The sequence below is a fragment of the Maylandia zebra genome, linkage group LG12, assembly GCF_041146795.1.
Source record: "Maylandia zebra isolate NMK-2024a linkage group LG12, Mzebra_GT3a, whole genome shotgun sequence".
Taxonomy (NCBI): Eukaryota; Metazoa; Chordata; class Actinopteri; order Cichliformes; family Cichlidae; genus Maylandia; species Maylandia zebra.
This window is the reverse complement of record NC_135178.1, coordinates 22,170,310-22,183,415: the sequence shown is the minus strand read 5'-3', so window position 1 is coordinate 22,183,415 and position 13,106 is coordinate 22,170,310. Positions and strand designations below refer to the sequence as shown.

The 13,106-nt window shown below is 38.4% G+C and overlaps 2 protein-coding genes across 2 annotated transcripts; both read right to left on the bottom strand.

Annotated features, from left to right (window-relative positions):
- LOC101485885 (C2 calcium-dependent domain-containing protein 4C) lies at positions 1-1,230 on the bottom strand. Its single transcript, XM_004547352.1, has one exon. The coding sequence runs from the start codon at positions 1,228-1,230 to the stop codon at positions 1-3; it is 1,230 nt and encodes a 409-aa protein (XP_004547409.1).
- A 9,983-nt stretch (positions 1,231-11,213) lies between these two features.
- Positions 11,214-13,106, bottom strand: foxb2 (forkhead box B2). The gene has a single exon (XM_004547324.2). The coding sequence runs from the start codon at positions 12,695-12,697 to the stop codon at positions 11,741-11,743; it is 957 nt and encodes a 318-aa protein (XP_004547381.2). The 5' UTR covers positions 12,698-13,106; the 3' UTR covers positions 11,214-11,740.

The window sequence follows — 13,106 nt, the reverse complement described above, 5'->3', positions numbered from 1 at the left end:
TCAAATAAGCAGCTGAGACAGAGGTTTGGTGATCACTCCCATCACTTTCCCCCTTCTCAGAGTTCCAGCTGCAGCTTTATGCACTACTTTCAACCTAAGCTGCATTTCCATTAGATCTTTCTGACTCAGCTCTGTGAAGTAGAAATCTTCATTGAAAACTGGGCTCCGGCAGTTCCTGATGGTGGCACTCTCCTGCTGTTGCAGCTTCCCGGGAGTCAGACACAGACTCACTGCACAGTTCAGTGTCTGTCGGTCAGTATCACTCCACAGGCCTTCCACAGACACCACACATACTCGGACTGTGGATAAGGATGACGACGACCTGTCGGAGAATTTGGTGTGCTCAGCGGAAAGGCGCACTCTGCCATGGCCCTGCAATGGGAGGACATGCTCCCGCTGAAGTCTTTCCTGGCACTGCAGAGCATCCATCGGGAGGAGGGCTGGTGGAGTTAGGTTGGCTGAGTTTTCCTCTAAGCTTGATGGGCTGCTGAGTGAGGCTGTTAAATCCCCTCTCTTCCACTTCCTCCTGCCCGTCTTACTGTCAATTAATGAAGGGCAAGATACTGTACCTTTAAGGCGGCCACTGCTTGATGAGACATAAAGGGAGGATTTGACACAATAAGGTGAACTGAGGGGAGAGGAGTCACTGGAAGAAGGTGTCTCGCTTTCTGTCTCAGACATACTCTTGCATAAAAACACCGGAAGGAATCCAGATAAAGTTTTCTTGGGAAGATTAGTCTCTTTTGCCAGTCTTGGTGCTGCAGTAGGCATATTTCTATCAAGCAGATAAACAGGGCGTTTTGAGTGGAACAAAGACTCTTTCCTCCGAGTGTTGGGGCTCTCATAAATTCCACCCAGGCCGTAGCTCTCTGCAGAGAATGGCAAAGGCTTCTTTGTAGCTTTCCAGGCCATTGATGTGTCACCATTTTTTGTCTTCACATCCTTTGTCTTTACATGCGTATCTGAAATCTGCCTACTCTTAGGAATCTGGTTCTGACCGAATACAAACAGTGGCTTTTCCTCAGCTTCTAGCAGTGGGCTTTGCCTGCGAAGCCGTGGAGGCAGACAGAACTCTGGGATCATGTCTGGGGTTAGGACATTGTTGTGCAGATTCCTTGAGAGGCTAGCCTTTGAAGGGAAAAGTGTATCCTCCTCATTCTTTCCAATGTAACGACTCAACTCCTTAGGAAGGCTCTCCATGCTCTCCCTGATCTTCTCAAGGACCCACATGGCTGTTTAATGTTGATTTAAGGATTTGAATGTAGTTCCCTTTCCCCACCTTTGGTGACAAGAGTAAAGTATTATTTAATCCAATATAGAAATCTTGGAACAGAATAGCACACTTTTCAGAAATAAAACAGTTTTGCCAAATGGTGAAATAATTTTTTTCTTCTTACCTTTGGGGTTGTGATGTGTCTTTGTCCAGAGAGAGACCTGCCTGTGTGTGTGACACATGTGTCAGTGAGGTTTTAAAGGTAAGGGTGAGGCTCTGTCTGACTGATCTGACGCCTCCGCCTGGATTAAGCAACATTTCCTAAGCAGACATACACAAGAGTACACGTAACAAACACAGAGTGATGAGTGTTTCTGGGTGGGTGGCAAATCAGAGTGATGTGTTTAGTTGTGCTGGAATGGTGCGATGTCAGCTTGGCATCGAGTTGAGACAAATTACATCATTACTCTAATGTCCATGTTTTAAACAATAAAAGAAGAATGGTTACAGTCAACAAAGACACACCCTGCTCTAAATTACACATGAACCTACAAGCAAACATGTGAAGTGCAAATTTAAAATATACAGAAAATGCTCCTGCCCTGTCTTTGTGGTTTTAAATCGATCCAGATTTGCTACAAATTTTAATGGATTCTTAATTTGCTCATGCTCCACTTGTCCACTCGTGGATTAAGTTTTGTAAAGGTCAGCTTGGAAGTCTTTTTGTGATTTTCCAAAAAAACAAAAATCCAAACCAGCCCACTGACAGAATGCTGAGACCACGTATCTCTGCCTCTGCCTCAAATGGATGACATTAAATACATCCGATAACTGCATGTAAACATGTAAGACATCTTGAGCACTCGGAATATTTATTAAAAGATGTCCCAAAACATAATGTATTAGTCATAAAGTGCTGAAGAGAATGATGTTCATGTGATTAAAACACATGATTGATCACTGAAACGTGCTATTTTGATCATAATGACGTAAGCATAATCGACTTTTCACAGAGAGCTGCCCTCTTGTTCAAAGCAGTTCAAAGACAGGAGCCACCACCTCAAAGGTCCTCTGACCTTTAAACAGCTGGTAATGCAGACACACAACTGACCTAAAGTCTAGACAGGCTTCAGTCTCTATGTGTTGTCATGAAGGTGAAACTTAACTATATAAATATGGATGATGATACCATTGTGTTCCGATCTGAATTATAATGCTACATGCCAAATCAGCTCAAGATGAATTCATTCCTCATTTGATTCTATTCAGACATTTCCAGGATTTAAATGACCTGCTTCCTACATTTTTAGTATCACATTCTTACACAATGAAACCAAAAACCAGATTTTCATTGACTAACACACTTTGTCTTGTCCATGTGCTTTTGTCACTTTCTGCCCGATGGTTAACATCGAGATTGTAATTAAATTTTTCTCCCGTTCCAGATAACAAGCACCAGATTTCCATTACCAAGCATTAATCTAGATTATATTGTTTCCTGGCTCGTAATTCTGCCCGGAGACAAGACAGTAACACGAGTCATGAGGAACGTGGTGAGTTTCAACTCTAAAATAGCACATTGGAGATCTAAATTTGAACAATCAGCAGCATTCTCCATAAAGTCTACTCATCTATGGGACAAACCTCCAACTAAACTCAGATTAATTACAGGTATTAAATCTTTCACAGTAAAAGCAACTATGAGCTCAATTATGCAAATTTCATAATTGTGCAGACATCCTTTTTTTTCTTTCTTTCTTTCTTTCCCTTTTTTTTTTTTGCATTTTTTTTTACCTTTTAGGCCATGACTGTCTCTTTAGCACCCACTAAACTGTATATATATTTATTTTTTATCTATAACCTTTTTTGTTTGTTTGTTTGTTTTCCAGTCCACCTTTTTCTTTTTAATGTGCCCCATAAATAAATTTAAGTTTGAGAATTTTAGGAGCCATATCTTAATTAATTTTCCCTTAATATTATATTTCTTTATCTTTTTCCTAGTTAATGTGCACTTATTGTAGTTTTCTATCTGTAGGGTTTTGTGATTTTATACAATTGAAAAAAAAAATTGTATTGTGAATGTAAGACCTGGAAATTAGCTACAGCTTTAAGTAGCAATTCAATTTCATGTCACCACTGGAACCATGTTAAACTACATCGATCCTATTTAATAAAATAATAATAATAATTAAAAAATATATATGAACATACAGGCTTTTGTGCAGTTAATTATCTGACCACAAGAGGGCATACATGGATTAAATATATTTTTAGTACCTCAAACCTCTCTTTGGTAAATGCATGACTTATAGTTAATATTTTTGTATAGCCTCATTATTATTATAACATCTATAAAACAACTGGAAAACTAAATGGTAGTCAGATTTGTCCATATAGACAAGCACATACGCAAAACATGTATATTGTATATTATTGTTCTGGGTAAAGATTACAGTAACAAACATTGTCCGACCCTGTGTGGCTGCCTCTATAAACAGAGCCTGTGACAAAGATGTTCAAAATAAAGATTCAGTTCAATTCAATTCAATATCAAGATGATGAATACAGTGAGTCTGGGGTCTCCACGTCACCCAGGGGTCAGGAGGCTTTTTGTGGTAGTGAAGATCAACTTTATTACAGCAATAAAAACCCAGAGTGCTCTCTGTAATGGAGAGTTAAATGATTAGGAGTCAGAGGAGGACCTTGCCTTTAACTGCTGCCACAGCTCCAATTAACGTTAACGAGAGAACGGCACATTGTTGCCAAATGCACCATCGCTGTTGAGTGCATTAGTGTAAAAACCGTTTTTGTTCTGGAGCCTAACATTTTAAAATGATAATTCAATCATTTATATTTTGTAGGCTTCATTTTGTTAATTCAGTGTGTGGAATATTATGTTAACTAATCAACCATAATGCTTTAAAGGTCTTAATCCTATATGCACCTTTCATTTTTGTGATTTGCAGACGTTAATTGTCTCAGACACCACGATGTCTCTTGTTTGTCCATCCATGCTTAATGTGTTACCAGGCTTTCAAATAAAGAAAAAAATGTGACAAATAAATATCAGCTAAGCTTAAACTAAGTGAATTACTCTTTTATTCAACAATCTCTCATTAAAGTTATTTGCAATCAGTTTAAAATTCACTTTATGCTACGCAAGAAAGCTACACTTTAATGTTGTCTAAAAGCATTCCACATATAGTTCAATACATCATGAAAAAAACCCAGTTTTATTCCTTTTATTATAGCTACAGAATAGCTAAGTGACTAGTGGCTGTTGGTTGATAATGACTGCTGTAGGGACAAACAGGTTCTTATCATTTGTCTTACAAACCAGCCTAAAAATGGATAAAAAGAAAAGAGCCAATGTATTAAAAATCATTCTGTGTTCTTGCACATCATTATTGTTATTATTGATGCAGTGTATTTCTTCCCCTTCTGGAGGCTGTAACTTAACCCTGCTAACCACCTGCCCAGGGCTAAAAGTGACCTTTGTTGCCTTCCTTCTTCACAAGAAAGGAACAATAGAAACTTCGACTGTGTTTCATGGAAGCTGATTCTTTGGAACATGCTCAGTAAGAAAAATGGTTATAGTCTTGCTGATTCAGTTCAGTTGCTCAATGCGGCAGAAAAGACTTCTGGTGCCTGGTGATCAAAGATCAATCAGACATGTTTGTTCTACCAGTTCTTCAAAGCAAGTCTTTTTCCATTTTTTTAAAGAATAAATCAATTTAATGTCTTTGCAGCTGAACTGAGTTGTAATGATTCAGTAATTTTGCCTTATATTGTAAAGCTGTGTACCTAACAATGAATAACATGTGTTACAAAGAGGAGAACTTTCCAATATGAAGTGAAACAAAGAAAGTTTTTTTTCGATTACACTTTTGTAATTAAATGGATGTATTAATCGATACATATACAAAATACAAAAAGAAATTGTTTAGGGACATACAGAAAAGACATATGACATTAGTCACAACACAAAAAAGGCAAAATCTGTAATATTTGTATCATATTTTATTTCTTTAAATTTTAAAGGAACTCTATGAGAAACCATCAAATTACATCTTTGCTTATTCTTGCACCAATAAACTAATAATCGAGTCCTGGCAGTTGTATTAATTCAAACCTTTGTTATAGGGTTTTCACTGAAACACTACCAGTCATCATGTTTTGACATTGTGTAATGAGATTGAAAATTTCAAGTACAAACTCAGCAGGGAGAGAGCTGATGACACACTTGTTCATTTCCATTTCACTTTAATCTCTATTACTGGCGATTCAAATGGGCCCATACGAGCACTCATTTTCTTACAAAGCACTTAACCTCTGACAAACTGCTGAAGTTCTTTTGGCCACAGAACTTCTTTGTCCGAACTCTTTAGAGAAAGTGAAGAAGCGGGGAAGTCAGAGAGGAGAAACAATGGGAAGCAGGCCAGAGAAGGTGAACCACTGACCTATTTTGAATTGATAATTAAGGGTAATAATGGCTAATAAGCTGTAATAATTTGGGCCAATAAAGAAAGTTGGCAGATTGATGATGATGATATGAGCTGCGTCAGATGACCTTGCTCTGACGACAGAACAGAGACAATACACTTCAACCACGGGGGTGGATTAAATTTGACCCTGGATCAGTGAATCATCGGGTAATTATTAAGGAGAAAGAGGAGTGGTGGGTTGTAGAGGCTGAATGATGGAGATATGGCTGGGGGATGACGTAGAAACTGTTTTTGATAAAAGAAAAAAACCCAAAGATTCTCTTTGGGTACATCACACCCAACATAATAGAATGACAAAGAAGAATGATGGAGGACTCTGGTGCAGAGTAGTGACGATGGAAAAAAAAGAGAGACAGTAAAAGAGACAAGTTGGAGAGGGAATGCAATACATTACAGAGAAAGGACAAGAGTTATAGTAATGTGCAGCGGTCCAGAGTGACCTGTCGTTAGGACTATTTCCCCTGACAGCTTCTCTCTGTCTCCAGGCCTGATGCCAGTATGCTAATTCCCCTCAGATGGTCTTTTCATTGGTTCACGCTGACTCCTGTCGACACGTGCCAGATGACTGTCCCCTTGTCCCCCTATTAAATACCACAGCAATGAATATGGCAAGCCGATCGTTTGATTAAGATAAGAGCAGAAAAAATCCGTATGCCAGCTGCCTGATTGCAGTGAATCACATACACTGTTATACTGAGTTATCACACGGACCACAACTATACAGTACAGTCAATGTAGTAAACTTAACAAAAAACTACTTCAGAGAACAGATCGTTTGCTCATTCTATTAAAGTAATACATAAAAAGACTGAATAGTAAATTATATAATCTTGTTGTCATACAAGAGAAAGTGACATTAAAAAATAAAATAAAATTTCTCAAATAGAAAATTATAAAGATTTAATTATGGTTTTATTCATGGCCCCTATTGATTCACTCACAGTTTACTCACAGTTAAGTTAATTACAAGAATTATGAATCAATCAATTAAGACTGAATCAAATTAAGCATGATCAATTACACCTGACATAATTTCTCGTGCTTTAAGAAGAGCTCTCTGGGTTGTTAGATGCTGACAGATCAGATCTACTTTTTTATGAATCCAAATTTTATATTTGTTAATGCAAAAGACAAGTTTAGCAGCTTCAGTGTAATTATGAAATTAATAACTTCATTTAGTCATCCATAAGGAACTCCTTTGCAATTTACTTTACTTCAGTATATTTAATTTGAATATATTTTAATAAACGGTATGATGTGTTCACAAATGTATTACTCTGTGTGGAAATCTCATTTTTCTTATCACTGGTATGTTTCCTTTCTTGCAAGTGTTGAATATTATTTCATGTAGTGTCTATATGCTGACGAACATGTCTCACCCTACAGCAGTTGGAATATGCTCCAGCCTCCCTCCCGACCCTGAATTGGATAAGCTGGTATGACGACCAGTTGAACCTTGGTGATCATGATATTTGATAATCTTCTCTCCTGTGACAAAGCCTATGTGTTCACTCTCACAACACAAATCAGAAATCAGTTTCGGGGAGGAAATAAGAGATACGATGAGATGCCACGCAATGAGTTTGTTTCAGGTGAAAGTCTTTTCCTTCTCTTTTGTAACAGTATTTAATCTTTTCTGTAATGAAAGAGTTAAAACTTCACTTTGTATTCTTTCTTGTGAAGATTGCAAGTGTGTGTGAGTGTGAGTGCTCTGTGCAGCCAGATTGATCTGTATGCGTATGTTAGTAGTGCAATAAATGCCTCCAAAGACTCCTTGTACATTCCCATTGTTGTACCCCTATCTTTCAGTGGCATATACAGAATATATGTAATCCATATATTTTACCATTACCAATTTATTTACAAAGCACACACAAATTGGACAAAGTGTTATAGAAGGCACAAAACACCACACAACAAATCAGCAACAACAATAGTATTGATAATAAATAGAAAGTAAGAGCACACCAACCTCACTTTGAGTTAAAAGCCAAAGAATAAAGATGAGTTTACCAGCATGTCTTAAAAAAGAGGCAATGAGGAGGCCATCCTAACATGGGCAGAGAGATCATTCCACAGTTTGGGAACGATAGCTGGAAAGGCTCGGTTGCCAATGGTTTTCAGTCGGGTTTTAGGGAATGCCAGGAGCAGCTGATTAATTTTCAGATACAGCTCTCTTCAGATTGCATCAGAAGTCATAATATTACCACTGACAAGTTCAGTGTACATCTCTCATAGCCTTTCTTTCGTTCTTTCTTTCTTTCTTGTTTCCATTTACCGTCAGGTAAAAGTGTAGTAAGAAAACGTAGCAGGCTTGAGACAATTTTTTCCCCATCATTGAAGCCCATTTCTGCAAACTCCGAAACAAATCACTGAATTTTAACATTTAATAATAACATCTTCATGACATTTATGTGATTTCCTATCTCTGTGATTAAAAAGACCTTTTTAACAAGGAGTTTGCTGTAATGTATTTTCATACCTCCATCTATAGTTAGAATGGCTCTGCTGATGTTTTTAATGGTCAGTCAAGCTGTGGATGAACAATGAATCCTTGTATGACAATTATAGGTTTAAAGAAATTGGAGCAAATTTCTAAATCATCTGATGTTCTGATATATTGAATAAAAGACTGCTGTCTGGAACAAAGAATAATATTTAAGGTTTGCGCGTGTGCCAGTGTGCATGAGTAAGAAATAGCACATCAGATCAGATGAATTAAGCTGCTCATCATGATGGCCTGTCCTCACTGATCATTAGGAAAAATGCATGTAGAATTTGTCACCCTGGCCCCTATCAAGTGCGGGTAATTACCACTAATGCATCATCTTCTATTCAAGATCGCAACGTTATGTTTCAGAGGGTTGACTGTGAACCACCTCTGACCTAAATGTTTTATTCATTCACAGGACTCATTTTATTCTTTTACACTCACATTTCACACGTCGAACCATTTGTCCCGAGTTAAGAGTTGGCCCATATTAATTCCAGGTATGTTTTTATCAGTGCTAAAATTAATTCATGTAGCGTCGTACTGTGTTGTTCAAATTAAATCAAATTCCAAAAAAAATAATAAAAATATACAGGGTATGAATATGGTCTTTGTCGTAAGTGATCAGTGTTTTAGGACATATTTATAAGTTGTTTTCCTTCTTTAATTGCCTTTTATGCCTTTTATTTATGCCTCAGCTTTTGGGAATGGCCGTGTTACACTGGAGTGTGCACCTGTGCTGATTTAAGTGTCTAAAGAGAAAAAAGCTCCAGGTTTCAGCTCTTCCATATGTAGTTTTATTTGCAGAAGAGTCGTTAATTACAATTTTTCTATGCTTTTATAATTAGTTTATGTTTTTCCAATTGAAGTAAGTGGATTTGCACACAGCAGACAAATTTCTTTAATGCTCTCGGGAAACAGGAGACTCAGTGGTTATTACATTTTCATTTTGGAGAAAGAGGTAAACCATATTAATTTTTAAAATTTATTTAATGAAATTACTCTGCAGTTTATTGACATTAAGCATCAGGTTCAAATTTATATCTGCTAAACCATCACAGCAGAGTGGAGAGATATTTGCAGTGCACTTGCTTCTTTTGAGAAAACTAAGAAAGTCTATCAAAAATATGTTTTTTTATTACCATATAAAACAAAAACACACAGCCAGAACAGATTTTTGTTTGTAATCTAAATTATAACCGGTATACATACTCAGCTGACATCCAAAGCATTTTGTTTCTCTATTTTACTACCTGCTCTTGAGGCTGAAAATCATTTAACATATTCTTTTAAATGCTTTGACACAACCAGCACAGTTCCTACTTATAAGACCGAACAGCAAAAATACCACCTATTACCCCTCCACATAAACACATGTGCACATTAGGGGAGCTCATGTGATATTATGATTCCAGAGGCATCCAACTCCGGTGTTGTGAAGACAGAGGATCATGGAGGGTAGTAATGGCTGCATTATTACTCCTCTTATTGTGTCTTAATTAGTGGCATTTAATTATGCACTAATGCAGTGAGGACTATTAAAGACATTGAGGCCTGCTGATCAGGGAATTAAAGCAACACACATACACACACCCACACACCCACACACATACACACACACCTACAGGCACAGGCACACTTTTCACACAGACAGTTTGGGTGTGCTGTAGAAATCTCAGTTCCCTTTAACTAGAAATTACAGACACCCTGCAGAGAAAGTGTGTATGTGTGTGTGTAGATGGAACAGAAAGTAAAGAGGAGGTGGCATGATAGAAAAAACTAAAGAGAAATGCTAAAGAAATAAAATAAAATAAATAAAAGTCAGGCATAACACAACAAAATGATGGTGATAAAATAACAATAAATAAAAAGGATTGAATGAGAAAGGAAAAGATAAGGGTCATCACTATTAGGGAGATTCTGCTCGTTAGCAATGACACCCGAATAGGTTTTAATTTTTTACTCCCACGCCTCTCCTCCACTGGTGCATCTCAATTATTTGTTCAGAGGCTGGTGTGACAATAGTGTCGGCTGTGAGAGCCTTTGGGATGCTAAACAGGGGATAGGAGGTTAAATATAAGTCATTTTTAGTGGGCTGAACCTGGGGCTTTGTGCTGCCGTTGAGGAGAAGCTTCAAAGCTTGACTTAAACAGAACAAACAAAAGAGCAAACTTGATCCTGCTTTTGAAGTTGTGGAGCTGCTGTCCAAAATGTTGGCTGCTCATATCCATCTTTTGGAAGATCATACACACACTTGAACACAGCGTGCATCAGCACATGTACACATGCTCAAATGTGGACAATTGCGTGCACTTAAGTATGAATTATGGAAGGTGATAGCAAGATTTTTTTTTTTGCTATCTTTGTTCTTAAATAGAATAATAAGTATTCTTAAAATTATCCTCTTAAAATATAACAGTTACACCATGTAATATGATATTCAGCTCTGTTTTTGAACTGGATGTTCAAAGAGGGTTTAGATCTTCCTTGGATGACTCCAGAGTGAAGAAAAGTAAAAAATTACTTTTATGTCATCGTATGTTGGTTCAGTGAAAAATATTAACTCTCACAGTTCGTACTCCATATCTCATAGTTAGAGCCAAATATATATTTAATATTATTTCTGTAATCAGTTGTAATCAATAATTGAAAATAATGTTTTTAAAGAAAAACAGCTGGAATATAAATTCATTATTCTGACCATTTATTATGCATTAAACAGAACTACAGGTGGCATGTGAAGTGATCTTTTTGTTATTACTTCTTGTTGTAGAGTATCAAAATATTTAATAAGGGTAGAGACGTATTTCTTTATTTACACATCTGAGGAATTGATAGATAAAAGTCGGGACCTGAATGTCTGTTTCCACTGATGTAAAAGAATGTCCGAGTCTATTGGAATTTTTTTCCTCAGCTTTTCAAACACAGTCGTCCCTGAAAGGATGTGCAAATGTAAACAGTTATTTAAATAACTACAACACGAAGGATTTGGTTTTAAGTTCTTTATAAATATCTTCAGATAAATAGTGTTATAATACAAGCATAACATTTTTAATGCACTGCTAGAGAATACACAAAAAAGTGCAACAGGCCTAATTAAAAATTACGAAGGTCTACTTGTCTTTAGCCGGTAGGCCTGCCAATGATTGAAGTAAAATAAGTAGAATAACAGCAAAAATCAAAAAACAGAGCAGTTGATTTGCATTTGAAATCATTTCGGACTGTTTGTCTCCTAAATCAAAGCTTTCTTTGGGATTAGCATCTCTACCAGTCTGATTGTATTTATCAGTGCCACATTACAGTATGTGGTAAATGCCCTCACAAATTGTGCAAATAAATCATGATTTCAATCAACATGAGTCTAATGAAAAATCCATTACACAGCACAATGTTAAACTTAATTTTACAACGCTCTTACAGCTGCACGTAATCTATTTGTCGTCTCTGATAAGTCTTATTTCGGGTAATCTCAATGTCTTTCTCGCTTTATTTTTTTTCTTTTCTTTCAAAAATAGCCTGCAATTTACCCGGTTAGGACAGCAGGAGGGCCGGGTGTAGAGGGTTCCCTTTTCCCTCTAGCAGATCACTTTTCTCCATCAGTGAGGACGGTGAGCAGATCTGGGCCGGGCCGGACTGCAGACCCGTCAAACCCGGCACGGGGCCCAGGGACGGGGTGGGTTTTATTGGCACTGGAACGGCTGGCAGGGTTTGCCCGTTGGCGTTGTGGTACAGGCCCTTGGCTGACACGCTGAATGGTGCGTACTCGGATGATGCTGGCACGGATACGCCACCCATAGACTCTGAGAGCATGCCGACGTGCGGCCACATAGAATTGACCATGCTGCTGAGCTGGGGGGGCACCGGGTAACCCAGATGGTGCATAACCGAGGTAAGGGGAAGCCCACTGGCCATCACACCCTTGTAGTCCCTTCCTATAATGTTCTCTATGGCAAATGGGTGTTTAAACCCACCGGGCTGTGCGCAAGTGATGCCCCCGTAACCCTGAAAGTGAGGAAGGCGACCCACGTTTGGAGGGGCGGCTGAGTGGTCGTGGTGGCTGGATGCAGTGCCCAACTTGCTGCCAGGGTGATGGTGGTGATGGTGGAAATAGTGCATCATGGGGGAACTCTTGCAGGTCATATGCTCGGCACGCAGCACCTTGAAGCGCTTCCGTCTCCTCAGGAAGCTGCCGTTCTCAAACATGTCACCGCAGTCCGGATGAAGAGCCCAGAAGCTGCCTTTCCCCGGCTGATCAGGCCGACGGGGTATCTTGATGAAGCAGTCGTTAAATGAGAGGTTGTGTCGCAGGGAATTCTGCCATCTCTGGGTATTCTCTCGATAATATGGAAAGCGATCCATGATGAACTTATAAATGTCACTCAGAGGCAGCATCTTTTCAGCTGAGTTCTGAATAGCCATCGCTGTGAGTGATATGTAGGAGTACGGAGGCTTCTGGTCGCTGTAAGAGTTTTTCCCTGGACGAGGCATAGCTGGTTACTCTTTTCTTGAAGTTTAAATTCTTGAACAAAAATGCTTTTAAAGTTTTTTTTTTTAACGTTTTTTTGTTTTTGTTTTACGAGTTCACTTGCCAGTCTTCATATCAGTCTCCATCTGACTGATCTGCTCCAAAGCTTTGAGCCATCAGATTATATTACCTGCTTTATCGATTAATAGTGAAACCCAAAGGCCCGCCGCTCAGGTAAGATCCTCGAGAGTCTCTCACGTCCGTAAATAAGTTGGTTTTGTCCGTGTCTTCGTCAAATTATGCTTTTGAAATCGTGCGTAAATGTCAGATTTCCGTGCGTAAAAGTTGAGAAGTCCTCCGAGTTGCTCTTGTTTCCGCGGCGGCTGAATGATGATATGAGAGGCCGGTTTGCTTTGCTGTCTGTGTGTGATG